This window comes from Muscardinus avellanarius, assembly GCF_963383645.1.
Source record: "Muscardinus avellanarius genome assembly, chromosome: 1".
Classification (NCBI taxonomy): Eukaryota; Metazoa; Chordata; class Mammalia; order Rodentia; family Gliridae; genus Muscardinus; species Muscardinus avellanarius.
Window position 1 is genome coordinate 183,359,408 of NC_137786.1, and position 17,599 is coordinate 183,377,006.

The window sequence follows — 17,599 nt, forward strand, 5'->3', positions numbered from 1 at the left end:
GTTTCAATTCTTTAGGCCATGTTCATTTAAAAATCAGCTTATCCTGAAATAAGGCTGACAACCATGGTTGTGATGAGAACATTGTAAGAGGAATGATGAAATACAACTAGACAGGAAAGTTGCTGAAAATAACCATCTCCAAGAAAAGTTATCGATGGGGTGTAGATCTTATAAACCTATAACATTTTGGTCTGAGTTCCTGGCCTCTGGATTTGGCAAAACTATGGGGCCTCCAGAGAACAGGATGAGCCACCCCTGACTAATCTATGCATTCTTCAGTCAGTTCAAAACAAGTATGTTCCTAAGCTTGAAGGATCAGGATTCCTGAGCAACTAGAGACTCAGTGAAAGAAGAGCCAATAATAATTTACAGGAAGAGAATTCAGCTGGCCCTGTGACAGTGAGGCTTAAAGAAAAAACTTTTAGAGTGGCTTCATGGTCAGATCCCCTCCCTGTTCAGGATGCATTAGCAGTCTTGGCTGTCCCTCCCTGCAGGAATTCTGCATCACTGTGAGTGGTGTTCTGTATACCAAGGACACTGTTATACCTTGTCTTACACTTCAGCAAGGGTAAGAGGCAATCCCCACTAATGGGCTAGTGTCCTATGGTTCAGGTGTCTTTATGTCCTATCTTTTTATGTAATCTCGATGCTACCAACAAGGGTTCCAGGTGTAGATGGAGAGTCTGAACTTGCACTAAGATGTCAGCAGTATCATTACAGGGTTTCTGTTAAAGGCTTATGCCCTGGAACATGATGTATAATAGCTCCATCCCAGAGGCACCATTTCCGCAGATCCTCCCCCATATCTTTGTCCCACAATGGGCAATGTCCAATCAACCAGTCTTTGATTAGTTCCCTGCAGACTGCCCAGATATCTGCACAGACATCCAATGGCCCATTCCCTTTAACAGGAACTAACCAGACTGCCTGGAGCTTGCCCCATTGACAGGAGCATCTGACACCAGTCTCCTACCAAAACATGTTTTTTTTTTTTGGTAGGCTATAAAGCCGCAGCTGCCCATGTAGGCAGCCGATCATGACAGGAGCCATTAGTTTACCATGCTTTTGCAGGTATTAAGGCTTTCCCTTCCTCATAGTGACTTGGGGCATCTCTAAGTTTTGTAGGTTCCAAGGGAACTGCCACTTAAAACTGTACTGGCTTCTGGAGAGTCTGTATCTGTTCAGATAAAAAGCTACTAAAAAAAAAAAAAAAAAAAACCCATGCTTGTACCCTACTTGGTCAGAGTGGGTGTTTGTGCTACCCCTGTCTGGGAAACACAAGTCCAAGACCATAACCAGCTTTAGTTTGGGTGAAGTAATCAGAGTGTCAAAAGTACTTTATTGGGCTAGCATTTATCTTTGCCTCCTAGGAAGCAATGTCTAGTGTCGCTCCTCATAGGTGGGATATATCTAGGAGCTGTTTCTGCCACTGCTTCACTGGGTCCAGCAGCAGCTGGGTGTGCACATCCCAGGGCAGCCGTGGGGATGGCTACCCACTGAGACTTAACTGCACCTTTCAGTCTCTTTCAATCCTCCTGGGAGTCACAGTCCCTTTAAGCTGCCCTGAGCGAAGGTGGGGCTGGGCATCCCTGACTGGGAGCTGGATGGATGTGTCACTTCCTCCTGGAAGTACTCCTGAGCATGTTTTTGGCATGATTGTTTACTGGGATGAGGTCTGTAGTGGCTGTTGGTATGGAGTTGGGCAAGCTTTGCTTATAATGGTCACCTCCTCTTCTTGCCAAGAACCCCACTCTAGCAGCACTGGGGACCTGGATTTTGTGGCTCCAGACTTTTTCTGGCTCAGGATATACATTGTTTCAATCATTCAGTGAAGTTCACACTGTCAGGCTGCTGCTGGTCACCACAGAGAGGCTGTGGACCACATCTCCACTCTGGGCAGTTCCTCCTGGGGATATTGCTCCAGTGGGGAACTTACTTAATTCTGCCAGCTACACCAAGTGTCAGAGGCCTGTTGAGGGTGACATTATGAATCATACTGTGATGGGCAGAGCATGAGGACCCTGACTGGTGCATGAGCAATGGACCACCTACTCTGTGTGCCAGGTATAGGGTTCTCATATAAGTTATGAAAAATCTTTAGGCTTTAAAAAAGAGGCACCACAACAGTCTTCAGAGTACTCTAGTTTTCCTTTGACAAAGTTTTCAAATCCTCTACAAGACTGTGTATCTCTTAACTAATTATAAGCTGGGCATAGTGGTGCATATCAATACTTTGGAGGTAGAGACAGGATGATGGCAGGTTCAAAGCCAGCCTCAGCAACTCTAAGGCCCATAGCAACTTAGTGAGACTATGTCTCCAAATAGAAAATAAGACTTGGAATACAGCTTAGAAGTAGAATGCCCTTGGAATCAACTCTCAGTACAAAAAATATAAACAATCCTATATAAAATTTTGGATAATTTAGATAAACTGAAGAATTTTAAGATTAATAAAACTAATCAAACCTAACTCAAATGCATAATTAACTCTTAAAAACTCTTAAAACCATTAAAGAATTTAATTAGTAGATAAACATCTTCCTACAAAGGAAAAAAGCAGACAGAAATACCTTATAATAATTTTATTAAATATTAAGACATTAAATAAAGTAATAATTACAATATTATACAAACTCATTGAAACAAATGAGGGTACACTTCAACCTAGCAATAACACTTAGGGTGTGTTGATATTAAAATGCAGGATCATAGAAAGAGGAATTTTAGTCCACCTTTTTTCCTGAAGCTAGATGAAAAATGGTTACCAATGACCTTAGTCAACAATTTGTGAAAGCATAATGCACCAATATTAAGGTTCAGGTTTTCTAGGAATTAATTGTAATTTAACATTAGAAAATCAACAGAGAAATTGAAGTAATTAAAAAGAACCAAACATGAGTCTTTTGGCTAAAAAGTACACTATGCACAATGAAAAACGTGATAGAAGGCATTAATTAATAACACAATAGATCAAAGACAAGGTTATTGTGAGTTGTGCTACTATAAATATGAGCATGAATGTATCAGCATAATATTCTATCTTTAATTATTTTATTTTAAAATACAAAGTTGGTATAAGCCAGGCATGGTGGCATATGCTTGTAATCCCTGTACTTGAGAAGCTGAGACAGGAGGATCACAGGTTTGCAGCCAGCCTCAGCTACTTAGTGAGGCTCTTTGCAAGTCAGTGAGACCCTGTTTCAAAATAAAGAATAAAAAATAGGGCTGAAGGTGTAGCTCAGAGGTAGAATGCCCCTGGGTTCCATCTCTAGTACTGTAAAATAAATAAATAAATAAATAAATAAATAAATAAATAAAATACAAAACCGGAGATAGAAAAAGTAAATAGAATAGACAGTCGATAGATGTTGCAGTGGCATTCAAAGAACAAATATTTGGGCTAATGGGTTTCAAACTGGAGACTTTAAAACAGGTAGAAAGTTTATACAAAGAAATAGCTAAAAATTTCCCCAATTTAGAGAAGGATATAATTATCTAGGCATAAGAAGGACTAAGGACACCAATCACATTTAACTCAACCAAATGTACCCAGAGTCAAAAGCAAGCTCTCAAATGTAAAAAAAAAAACAAAGAGAAGATCATCAAAGCAGCAAGAGAAAAGAAACAAATAGTACATAAGAGTATTCTGATTCACTTGATGGCACTCATGTTTGGATCTGAAAAAAGGTTATCTCTTTGAAGTTTAGAATAAAATACCGACTACAAGAAAAGTAGGGAGAAGGTAGAATGGGGAAAGGCTGATCACTGAATATAAAGTTAATTAGAGGGGATCAAGAAGCCCTGGAGTACTATTGATAGTAGAGTGATTATAGATAATAATAATGCATATGCATTTCAAAAAGCTAGGAGAAAGGGTTTACTTTTTTTAGCTTTTTTAAACATTCTTTTTTATTTTTATGTGAATCATATTGAAAATGGCATACATTCAGACTGTGCTTGGTGCCCTCTCCCCCCACCTACTTCCACTTCCCCCATCCCAACAATGAATGTCTAGGTTGACCATGCTACATTCATACTTTTATACATATTTGAATGTAGCTCCTCCAATAATCAACCTCAGCCTTCTTCCTCTCCTACTCTTCCATTTCAGCTTTGCTGAGGTTTCTCCTCCATTATCTGGACTCCCTCTAGTATTCCTAATGCTCCCTAGTTTGGGCATATTAGAGAAAACATATGTCATTCACAAGAAGATGGAAAGACCTGGAGAACATTATGTTAAATGAGATCAGCCAAATACAGAAAAATAAAGGGCTTTAAATAAAGATAAATAATGAATGTTTGAGGAAATAGATATGTTTAACATAATTTACACATCACAATATATGCATGCATTAAATAATTATATGATATGCACAGTTTTTATAAATAGCAGAGGACAAAAGGATGCCTCAGGGTCCACAGTTGAGACTAAGGTCTTCAAGTGTGCCTCTAGGGCCACAGAGATGTGTATTAACCAACAGGTTTTTGGATCTATTCTTAGAATGCATTTGAGAAAGTATGGAGCTGATATATAGGTTAATTTGAAAATCCAAAGTGGAACCTAGTGGGTTGGCCTTCTAAATTAAAAAAAAGTACTTTGATGGCTTTAGGTTGAGAGAAATATGGCCCTGTCAGACAATTCTTGAAGGGTCATGGGATAGTGTATGAGGTAAGATGTAAAAGAGTTTGATTCTGAACAGAATCTGAGGATTGACTATGATTGTGTATAGAAAATTAATTCACCCTGAGATGTTTTGCTTATTAGAACTTGTCAAAAGAGCTGTAAGAATAGATCTTAATTATTTTCTGCATTAAAATGATCATTAAGAGCCAGGCATGGTGGCCCACCCTTGTAATCCCAGCATTTGGGAGACTAAAACAGGATTCCAGTTCGCAGCCAGCCTCAGCTACTTAATGGGGCCCTTTGCAACTCAGTGAGACTCTGTTACAAAATAAATAATAAAAAATAGGGCTGTGGGTGTAGTTCAGAGGTAAAATGCTCCTGAGTTCCGTCCCCAGTACTGTAAATAAATGAATGAATGAATGAATGAATAAATAAATAAATAAATAAATAAAATGGTCATTGAATCAAAGCAACAATTTTCTTCTTTGCTATTTTGTCCTCAACTCCAGTGCTCTTTTTCTATTTGATCCAAAGGTTATTTTAATCAGAAAGTACTCTGAGAGCATCATACTAACCCTAATGAACCAGATACATTATTTGTTCTGAATGTTTGATATGCTTCTGGGAAACCATGACCTTTGTCCTTCATTTTCATTAAACAAAGAAAAGTAGTTACAAGAGGCATCATAGCATGTAGCTGTCCCTTCAGGGAGGGCCAGCCAGGCCTTAATAAGTCATCCAGTTAAATAAGTAATTTCTGTACAGCAAATTCAAGGACTTTTCTCTCAAAGGAACAAGAAATGGTAGCCCTAGAGGATTTGCTTCTATTGGAGGCTTCTTTTCTCTCCCTGCCTAATCCTTACTGTGTGTAGTAATTGTGTTCTTTGGCTAGTGGGTCCATTCAACAGTTTATATTGCTGAGCCCCCACACTTATAAAACTAAGTAGGAAACATCTGCTTTATATCATCTTCTTTAAAATTCAGCATTTATTTATTTATTTATTTATTTATTTATTTATTTATTTATTTTGGTGGTACTGGGGTTCTTGGAAGCCCTTCTACCTCCGGGCTACACTCCCAGATCTTTTTTATACTTTTTATTTGGAAACAGGGTCTCTTAAGCCAGCGCAGCTGGCTTCGAACCTGCACGGTCCTCCTGTCTCTGCCTCCCAAGCGGGAGGATTACAAGCGTGTGCCACCACGCCCGGCCTAAAATTCAGCATTTATAATTCTGCTTCTAAAAGGTAAGTGCAAAACTCATGGATTTTGTTGAAATGAAATTGTCATTTGTTCTACAAGAAGCTGAAAACAAAAGAAATACTTTTTAAAACCAATTTTTGCCAGGCATAGTGGTGCACGCTTGTAATCCCTGCACTAGAGAGGTGGAGACAGGAGGATCGCAGGTTCGAGGCCAGACGTGCTGGTTTAAGAGACCCTGTTTCCAAATAAAAATATGAAAAATAGGTCTGGGAGTGTAACCCGGAGGTAGAAGGGCTTCCAGGAACTCCCAGTACCACAAAAAAAAAAAAAGAAAGAAAGAAAGAAAGAAAGAAAGAAAGAAAGAAAGAGAAAAAGAGACCCTGTTTCCAAATAAAAAATATAAAAAATAAGTCTGAGAGTGTAGCCCGGAGGTAGAAGGGCTTCCAGGAACCCCAGTACCACCAATAAATAAATAAATAAATAAATAAATAAATAAATAAATAATAATCCAATTTTAGCTCTTGATCCCTGTGGAAAACGCCCTCAGCAAGATAAGGACTATGCAATGGTTAATCTGGGCTGTATGAATGGTCCATGGCAGCTAAAACCATTGTTAAGCTTGAGCAGCTGAAAATATTAAAAAAAAAAAAAGTCAAGAGAAACATGCTGCCACTCAGAGTGGATAAGGCCCATAGTCCTGGGCACTCTATTCATCGTCATCAATAACCAATACATTGAGTTTAGGGATATTTGAGTGGTGGGAGTCCCTGACTCAGGAGAAGTAGCATAAATACTAAGAGGATGCTCTAGCCCTTAGGTGTCCAGCGGAGAGGAAGGGAAGGACAAAATAAGCTGGCACATTGTGTATATGAATAGCATAGCCCAAACTAAGAAGACATCAGAGGCTGTGCTTCTTCTTTTGTCCCTTTTAATTTGTTGTGAAAATCCTTCAATGTATAAAAATAAAAACTATAGTTCTCATGAAAAAAATTAAAAACTGAAAGTCCATAAATAATTTATTTTTATTTAATTAAAAGAAATTACTTAATCTGAGATAGGACCAAATACCTCTGGGTACTTTACACATATCATTCATTTTAATCTCACTATAAAGCTCACTATAGGGACAGTCATTCCTATACACAAATGTAAATGCTGAGTGTCAAAGAAATTCAGTGTCACAAGCAAGTTTAATAGAGCTGGCAGTTACTGATCTGTCAGGTTCTAGTCCCCATTACTCTGTGGTCAGCACAGATCAACTGAGACAGCATCACAGTGAAAGCTGGGTTGCTCCACTGAACTCTGTTTGAGTCAGAAAGCAAAGGGCAGGAACCATGCTCAGTGCTTGGCCTCATTCCTCAGACTAAAGTGAGCTCAGAGTGTGATAAAGAGGATGTGGAGGGACCGAAAGGTATGCCGCAGGAGGGATGGCCAAAGGAACTATGGGTGCTGAATTTTGGAAAGAGGGAGGCAGTGGAGGCCATTTTGATCTAGAAAGTAAAGTTGTTCCATTAAACTCATGGAGAAAATTGATAAGATTAAAAACAGGTTTAATGATTAAGTTAACACCAAGGACAGTAAGCTATCACTAGCATAATTTAAATGCATTTAGTGAAGATCAATAATAAAGAGATGGAATATGTTCTTGAATGAGCCTCAGGTCCCCAACTAAGAGTTGTTATGCCTCACCATTCATCCAAGAATGCAGCTACACCATTGAGGAAACTGAATTCCTACTTACTCTAAAGTAAGCATTAAAAAAAAACTCTTAGGGAATTAAAACATTTAAAAATATTTGATACTGATATTTAATATTTCTGGTAAATGTTTAAAACCTTATGAATTGCAATATTGTTGTCAGCAGAAAATTGTGCTTTAATGAATATTATAACTAGTAACATTAAGCAAAAAATCATAGCATCATGTTAAATTCCCTTTTTCATGTGTCAATGTGTGTATTGGGGATACTGGGGACTGAATCCAGGGTAAAGAGGGGTGTGCCAGAGAGATAACACTGCCAACCCTTCTTATTTTTTATGGTACTTGGGATTGAACTGGGTGTGTGAAGAGTCAAACCTTTGAGCTACACTTCTGCCCTATTTCATTCTTTATTTTGAAACAGGGTCTTGCTAAGTTGTAGAGGCTGTCCTTGAACTTGTCTTAGCCTCCCAAGTACGAGGATTTCAGGTGTGCACCACCACACTCAGCTTACATGACTCTTGAAAAATACAAAAGTTGTAGGGAAGTATAAGTAATACGTAAAATATATTTAATAAGCAATTGAAGACATATTTTGAAACTTTCTGAGCTTATTGCTGGAATGTTTATCATACAGTATATGGAGGTGATGGATAGTCACTTAGGGAGATTACTCAGAAACATGGGAAATACTTTATCAATAATATTATGTTAAATGTAAATTATAAAATTAATATATGATTATGTATATATGAGTGCTATTGTATATTTTCCCAAGTTAAAATAAATCAAAATGGATTCAGACATTACTATAGCTAAAGATTTATACGAGAGACTTTTCTTTTGATGATAAATTCTATGTAAGACAATAAAAGAAGATATATGTAAAAATGATTTTTAAGCCTCTAGACCTTTTTCAAAAAGATTGCTATTTGGCTAAAATTAATCACAAGAAATGATGTGCATAAGTGAAATTTTCAGACAATGAACAATCTTTAATTAAAATAATTTTTATTTTGTAATATTTGACAGAAATGCTTCAAAATTTTTCCTGTTTTATTTATTACTGTTGATAATTTAACTTTATTTTATAAATTTCACTGCATCTTTACTATAGCAGCTGTAACCAGTTTGCCTTTCTTAATTAATGGTATTTATTGCTTATTATTAATTCTGCTTTCTTAGGACTGCTTCAAACCCCAGAAACTTTGCCTTTGTCAGAACATGAAGAAAGCACTAAACTCTTTAATCAAAATGCAGCTATGAACTCAAGAAATTAATAAGCAATAGGGTGAAATTTGATTTAGCATTTCACTGTTGCAAATAATAGAGATAAACTTACTTTGGAGCTTCTTTAGGATTATTACCTTAAGAAAAATAAGAACGAATTGGATTACAATTTAAATGCATTGCATTTTGTTATGCTAGCCTCCTGATGCCTGATTAACTTTGTGGGATTTCTAGCTCTGATATGAGAGAATTATGAACAGCTAAACACCCAAAAGCAGTGGTTATTAAATAAGTAGTTATAAAATGAAGGCCCCAGGTTTGCATATTAAAATATATCCAGAAGGGGAAATTCCTTGGAAAAATGCACCACATTTTTAATGGTTGTCATATTGATACTAGTTATATCTCATCTAAATGTTTCTTTTAAATATTCATTTTTTTGTCTTTACTGATATAGTTATGCAATCCATCATTTACATTCTGAACTATCTTCTCTATGAAGCCTGGTTTGCTGGATAGGGATCATAAATTATGATCCTCCCTGATTTTCCAGAGCTTATTCACTACACTAACACACATTAATCCAGGTGAATTTAGGCCCAAGTCTAGGTTTCTTTTAGCACAAGGATAAAAGTTTTTGATAAGAGTATGTCCTAATTGAGGAGAATAGAAGGGTATGTTTACCCTAATAAGCAAATAGCCATAACCCAGTATAAGCAATGTAAATTTAGATATCTACAAAAATTGTAGTCTACAATACAAAGAAAGGTTTTCAAATTCAACCTTAGGAGCCAGAGATGGCTTTGGAGATACGCTAATCCAGAAGAATGAGAAAAAGTCACCCAGGGCAATGACAGTGGGATTTGTGGGATGTGGGAATCTTCCAAGTAGGAGAAAAGTTGAGTGAAGGAGAGAAAATGGAGTCCATGGGGGGTACTCTAAAAGTTGGATCATTGTTGAGTAGTAAATGGAAACATCCTGAGAGACAAAGCCACATGTATAGCAGAAAGATGACTGTATGCTGTGCTAAGGAAGTTACATTTCATCATGAGGACTTGGGAAAGTATTGAAAAAGCTAATGAATCACTTCAATGTCTTTTGTTTATCACTAGTAAAGATAACAATGGCACATTATTGTGAATTTTAAGAGAAAAACATAATGAAAGGAAGGGGGAAAGTAACTAAAATGGAGAGAAAAATGGATCTGGGGACACTGGAAATGAAAAAGAGGAGGTGAAGAGATAAAAATGAGAAGTAAGTTGTAGACAGAATGAATGGGATTATAGTAGACATGGTCTGACGAGAGGAAGAGGGCTAGGAGCACCACCAAGTCACACACGAGAGACTCTGGGTAGATGGTGATGTCATTCCCTAGGTACAAAACATAGGACCAGTGGTTGAAGAAAAGGATGAGCTGTGGAGAAGGTTGGGTTTGAGGTATTGTGAGATTTCTAGTAAATCATTGAGAAACCAATAGATCATGAAAATTCAATTGATCATTGATTTAATTCCAATAGACCATGGATCTGGACTTTGTGAGCTTGATCTGCGTAGGAGCCATGGTTTGAGAGGTTTCATGTAAATAATGCTTGAAGAAGAGTATAGCTGAAATTATAAAGAATGAAGCTCAATAGTTCTTTTATGCAAAGAAAAAAGGACAAAGTACCTAATTCTATGGAACACTGATATTTACTGGTTGGCTATAGAATGGGTCTGAAGAATAACCCCCAAAATTCAGAATGTGTGGAATGAAAACATTAAACAGATTAATATTCTCATCTCCCTTAACAGGGATTCACACAGGAGATGGAAACTGGAAACCACAGCACTGTGACAGAGTTCATCATTTTGGGGTTAACAGAGGATCCTACACTTTGTGCCATCTTCTTCCTGGTATTTCTAGTGATATACATTGTCACCCTAACGGGCAATATCAGCATAATTGCTTTAATTAGAAGCTCTTCTCAGCTTCACACCCCCATGTATCTGTTTCTCAGCCACCTGGCTTTTGTAGACATTGGATATTCCACATCAGTCACACCCATAATGCTAGTAGGATTTCTTGAACACGGAACTGTTCTCCCTGTGGCTGGCTGTGAAGCCCAGCTCTGTTCTGTGGTTATGTTTGGGACAGCTGAGTGCTTTCTGCTGGCTGCCATGGCCTACGATCGCTACGTGGCCATCTGCTCTCCTCTGCTCTACTCCACCCACATGTCCTCTGGGGTCTGCATCTTTTTAGTGGGGTCTTCCTACCTGGGCGGCTGCATGAATGCATGGACATTTACTGGTTGTTTATTGAGTCTGTACTTCTGTGGACCCAATCAGATCGATCACTTTTTCTGTGATTTCTCCCCTTTGTTGAAACTTTCCTGCTCAGATGTCTCCTTAGTTGAAATCATCCCTTCCATCTCTTCTGGCTCTATCATTGTAATCACAGTGTTTATCATTGCCGTCTCTTACATCTCCATCCTCACCACCATCCTGAAGATGCGCTCCACCGAGGGCCGGCACAAGGCCTTCTCCACCTGCACCTCCCACCTCACTGCGGTCACTCTCTACTATGGAACTATTACCTTCATTTATGTGATGCCCAAGTCCAGCTACTCCACTAGCCAGAACAGGGTGGTGTCTCTGTTCTACACAGTGGTGATCCCCATGTTGAATCCCCTCATCTACAGCCTGAGGAACAGGGATGTAAAGGAGGCACTGAGGAAGGCAACTGTCAGAATATATTCTTAGGTTTTGTTCTTTGAATTTAAGACAACCTATAATGTTTTCATTTACTCATGTTACACTTAGCACCTACCACTTGCTGTTTAACTGATTTTAAATTATAACTTAATTAAATTAAGTTATACTTCATTATTCTAATTCTCACTTTTAAACATTTTAAATTAATTTTGAGATACCTCAAAATCAGTTATAATGATAATAACACATCACTATTATAGAAGTCCTACAGATGTTGCTTTCCCTGAATTTGATTTATTTAACAATAATTGTACTAGCTATGTGTCAGGCTTTTTTCTAGCCATGTTATGTCTTCTAACCCATTTATTTCTTACAACAATACTATGAAGTTGTCCTATTATTTCTTGTATGTACATTTTTACTTTAATTTTTATGGTGCTGGTGGCCCTTTTATTTCTAATTTACAAAATAAAACAATCTGAGTAAAAGTGATAATAAGTACCTTGCCCAAAGCAATGCTACTAAGAATGTGTGAAAAGAGTATTAAATCCAGAATCTGGTTTCAAAACACCTTGATTTTCCATTTAATCATCACAATAGTCTTACAATACATATAATTATAATTCTCCCCAATTTACAGAAAAGTTTTAGTGGTTTTTCCAGATAGATGTGAGTTCAAGTCCTCTCTCTCTCTCTCTCTCTCTCTCTATATATATATATATATATATATATATATATATATATATATGTAGTATATATGTATATATTTGGTATATGTATATTACTTGAAGCAAGTTTCTTAGTGTTTCTATTAAAACAATGTTTAAAATATAGAAAGGCTCACTACACATACATATATAAACTTTTAGACTTTAGAGTAAATAACAATAATTAGCTCACATTTTGCTTACATGATGTTTGTTTATAATACCCCAATGTATTAATGAAACTGAAACCGTATGTACATAAATTATTTCATGTAATGTTGTCATCAGAGGTTTGTCTTTCGGCAGCTTCCTTAGCTTAGGCTGTACCACAGTTACTCTAATGACTTCAGCACATTGCTAAGCCAGTGGGTTTGGGTTGGGTGATCAATTCTAAACTGGAACTTTATATCAATCTTTTAAACAAACTCTATCCCCAAAAGGACCAGGTGGTAGAAACTTAGGAGAAGGAGAAGGATGGAAAAACTGAATTGATTCTCTTTTGGAAATTATGTGTTAAGAATATGATTATGTGATTTTACTGGAATTCTATCCACATTTAAGTACATTAAAATAAATATTCCCACCTACCATAATGTAATCTTCTTTTATATGTGAGGATTTGAGAAACTATCTTTTGATTCTAAGCATTATAATTAATGCATTAACAATAATAATTTGTGAGAACACCAATGTTAATTTCAATACCCTGCATGGGGAAGGGGGTAGTGGGGAGGTGGCCAGGAGAAAGCCCACCAAGTAGTGTGTGCATGCATATCACTATCACTGTGAACTACATGAGATGAGACTATAATGCGCCAGTAAAAGTATTAAAATTTAAATAAAAACAATAATCATTGTTCCATAGGTTTGCATTTATAAAGAAATTAGGATCTATGAACAGAAAAGACTAGAAATGCTATCACAGATGACAATAAAGAAATGTGGAGGAGAAATAGCTGCTCTCCTTCATATGATTGTCATAAGACTGGAAAGAATAAGGAGAGATTTGCTGGAGCCCAGGGACTCCCAAATCAAAGGTAATGTGCATACAACTGAAATATGAAATTCAGACTTAAAATATAATTTTTCTTTTCCACAGTTTAAGGGGCTGAAAGAATAAGGGTTGAGAGATGTAAGAAAGCGAATTTTACGACATTAAAATATTTTATTATTCTTTTAAATAAAATATAGAATATTTATAATATTATTTCACTCTAGGTGAAAATTCCAAAACAATATCTGAAAGATAACAAAGATAAATTAACAAGGATAAAATGGTTACATAATAGCATTATAAGGAAGTTATGATTTAAATTTCTCTCATTTATACTTGATTTAAAATGAGGGAACATGAGAATGAGTCATTCCATGAGAAGGCATTTTATGATCCAAGTGTGATGGTTTGATATGTCGCCATGAGATTTTGCTCTTAGCTAGTTTAGAAAAAATAGCCAGAAATGCACCGCTGCAAGTTTAAAGCAAAGTTTTATTATTACAAACATAGAAAGAAGGCGCAGATCAATCAAAGCACTACATCAGAGAGATGCAGTGGAGTGCCTTGAAAGTAAGACACTGATATCTCTGAACACATAACATTTATTTAATAATAATTCATTATCTCCTTCCATTCTGCTTAGCCAGTGGTCCTAGCAAAAGCAGGTGCAGGCCCGCCAGTTATCTCTGTTGTGTAAGCCTTTGCTGTTAGCCTTTTCTGTTCATCCTCATAGGGACAGACAGACTGATCAAAATGCATTTCTTGATTAGCAAGGTCAGGGGAATGCATGTAGAAGCCTTCTTTGAAGTTTAAGGCATGTACTTTCCACCTGTGTCCTTTAGTCTTCTAGAAGTTACTTGAAAAAATTGTTTTATAATAAAGAAAATAAAGACACAGGAATATAATATTTTAAAGTATGGAGGTTTGGGGCTATAACTATTTTTGTAATTAGTAATTAATGTTGGGTTAATATAGCTTGCTTTTTTCCCTTTAACTTTAATCTAAACTGCTATGAAAGTCTATATAATTATTTTTCTAAGTGTAGGGGGTCTATGTTTTAATATTCAGTGTTCAGCTGGGTTAAAAGCCAACTTTTAGCTGACAAAAGCCAACAGTGGTTGCAGCCCTTGGCTGACAGCTTAGAGACAGAGAAAAGGATTTTATTGTTTGCCTAAATATGAAGAAAGCAACCACCCAGCATTCAAACTTAGCCTTATTTTACTGAGACAATTTTCTCATAAGTTCCTGTTTGCTCTAACCTTCAGTTATAAACCTTGTGATATTGTGAAAAGACACAAATTATGTGTGATATAACTTTTGGATCTTAGGACCTTACAGCCCATTGCTTGTAACAGAAAGCTAGTTGACTATTGCCTGGCGGTGGTGGGGTGTCACCAGTACTGCTTCCTACACATTCTCACATGATTACAGTTGCCCACAGTAGCAGTCATATCCCTTGGCTAAATAGTTCAGTCACCTGCTACCCAGGCTTAAAACAGTATAATCTCTCCAATGGCAGTATATTGGCCCTAAAAGCAGGAAGGCCAGCAGACAGCAGAATTTCACCTGAACTGAGCTGTCAGAGCAATAGCAGTTTTCCTGGGGCAATTTGACTCAGATGGCCATGCTTCAGGCTGGGAATGCTACAATCTCCGGGTCAAGAGAGCTTAAGCCTGGTGATCATGATGGAAAATAGCTAACAGAGTTTAACATAATAGAAACCAAGAAGAATATCAGATCAGCCAGTTGGGCCACAGGCTCAGAATGTCATAATCTCTGGCTTTACTGAGCCTAGATCCTGCTGCCACAAAGGCCAGAGGCCAGAGGTACACATTGTTTTATGTTATTGCAACCAATAGAACAGTGGTGGTGTCTCTGGAGCATTAAATCCCAGCTGGCCAGGCCATGGGCTTGGAACATTATAGTCTCTGGCCATGCCAAATTTGAGCTCAGAGATCACTGGAGGTCTGGAATATATATACACACATACACACACACACACACACACACACACACACACACACACACACACATATATATACATATACATATGTCCAGACAAGTCTCTGAAGCTATATGTTGTCATATCTAAACAAGTTGTTTATGAATTTCTGAAAATTGTTTCATATCCCATGTTCTTTAAACCTTTGGTGCCTGCAGGACAGTTGGCTGAGCTGATATTCTTCTTGGTTTCTATTATGTAAAACTCTTAGCTATTTTCCATCATGATCACCAGGCTTAAGCTCTCTTGACCCGGAGATTGTAGCATTCCCAGCCTGAAGCATATCTGAGTCAAATTGTCCCAGACACCACTGATGATGAACCTATGGTGATCCCTGGAAAGCCCACAGGGGCTGAGAAGACTGTTGATTTTAGTTTTCACACAAACATCCCTGTGGATTGTCTGCTAATTCACATTTCTGTGTTTCCAGCTATAACTTCTGCCCCCACCCCTGCAGAATGATTTGCAAACTCACAAACCCTATGGGATTGATCAGTGCCAAGCACGACAATGCCATTCACTCGGGCTCTCTCTGAGATACTTTGTAAACCCAGTCTTGACAAGCTCTGTTCTAGTTATTGGAGCCCATGCAGGAAGGGTCTGTAATTCCTCAGTCTCACCGAGTCCAGCTGCAGCCACAGAAGTTTGCTGGGCAGTCTGAAGAATCACAACAGTCTTGATGAGGTCAGTTGTAGTCACTCTGGTGTCTGCAAGAAGTGTTTTTGGTCTTGATGAGTTCATCAAGATTTCAAGCAGCTGCTAGAACCAATTCAGGCCCAGCAAGGTGGCTCCTGCCTCAGCTCCCAGCTCACCAGTGAGACGCATGGGGCGCTTTTTAGTCCTCTGTCTCTGTGCTGCCTCCAATTCAATCATGTTTCAATTGTCTTTCATTATTTGAGTTCTGGCTGCCTTTCTTCTCTTGTCAAAAAGAATTCTTCTTGCTGGTTGCCTTCCAAGTTTCAGAGTAACCAAAACATGCTGTCTTCCTCTATTCTGCCATCTTGGGTCCTCTTGCAAAGGACATTTATGACCTTGATCTTTTGCTTGATTTGTATGTGCCTGAATTGCACATACATTGAAAAATATGGACTCACTGCCAGAAAAATAAATGGTTCAGAAAGGACAAATGTTTCATTCAACCATGCATTTATTATTTTCACTGATCCATATCAAATATGCAATTAAGTTTACTATGTTCCAGGAACTGTGTGATAATTAGAGAACAGAAGAGGAAGTAACTGTAGTTGCCTATTTGAATATTTCAGCACTGTGTAAAATGAACCTTGAATTTATTACTACCAGTGTAGTAAATATTTCAAAGGAAATACGTAGACTTTTACAAGTGGACAGTGGCATCTTTTGTTTGGTCTGGAATTTTGAGAAGGGTTCCTAGCAGTGGTCAAACAACAGATAGGTAGCCAGGCATGATGGCACATGCTTGTAATCCTAGTACTTGGCTGAGACAAAAGGATGGCAGGTTCACAGCCAGGCTCAACTACTTAGCAAAAATGTATTTCAGATAAAGGTATTGCATGTGAGAGGGTCCTGAGGCAGCTAGAGAGTATATACGTATAAGGATTTGAAGAAAACCTAAATGACTGATTCTTAGAGTCTGTATGTTTAGGAGCAAAAGGAAAAATTATGAGATGTGGCATAAAAGCAAAGGTCATATTCAGAAATTTGTAAGACATGTTAAGTGTTTTCTTATTCTAAGATCTTTGAAAGCTTTAACAAAGAAAATAGTTTATTTATATTTGTGGGTATGATTCATGTATGGAAAAAGAATTGAGAGTAATAAAAGAAAAAATATTATCAGGGGTTGTATTAGTTAGCCTCCCCAAGACACACACACACACACACACACACACACACAAATATGCATGCATGCACAACTACACATGCATACATATATCTATCCCAAATATTTTACAAATTTGTCTCACATATTTGTGGGAGCTGGCAAAACAAATCCAAAAATCATGTGAGCCAATTGAAAAACCTGGCAGGAGTTGGTATTGCAATGTAGAGTCCAAGCCAGTCTACAGGCAGACGTTCTTCTTTCTCTTAGGCCTCTAACTGATTGAACACGTCCATCCGTGTTATGAAAGATAATCTGTTTTAGTCAATGACTACTGATTTAAATGTTAATCAGATCTAAAAATACTTTCACAGGCACTTATGGCCTAGGGTTGTACCAAACAACTAGACACCATAGTCTATTCAAGTTGACACTTAAAAGTAACCATCACAGTAGCACTAATGTAAACTAAATCTAGGAGTGCATGAGGGAAGAGAAATGTGTTACTCTTATGCTCTGCATCAGTAAAGTGATTGAATAATGGTGCCCTTTACTGAAGAGAAACTAGTTGGGAGTGAAAGAGAGAATGGGAAAGATAAATAAATGTGGCAATTGTCAGCATAGAGAAATAAGAAACAGAATTCTTCAAGCTTCC

At 37.5% G+C, this 17,599-nt stretch overlaps 1 protein-coding gene across 2 annotated transcripts in view; it reads left to right on the forward strand.

Annotated features, from left to right (window-relative positions):
- LOC308261983 (olfactory receptor 5P4) overlaps window positions 1-17,599 on the forward strand; it is a gene marked incomplete at both ends in the record, with an annotated part of 97,639 nt that overhangs the window by 1,584 nt on the left and 78,456 nt on the right. Inside the window, one exon of one of the 2 annotated variants that reach the window (XM_080694220.1) lies at window positions 10,614-11,491. In XM_080694220.1, coding sequence (XP_080550346.1) covers window positions 10,733-11,491 — 759 coding nt within the window. Of the gene's footprint in view, window positions 1-10,558; window positions 11,492-17,599 lie in introns of those variants that run through there. The other variant, XM_080694219.1, reaches the window with a different exon arrangement.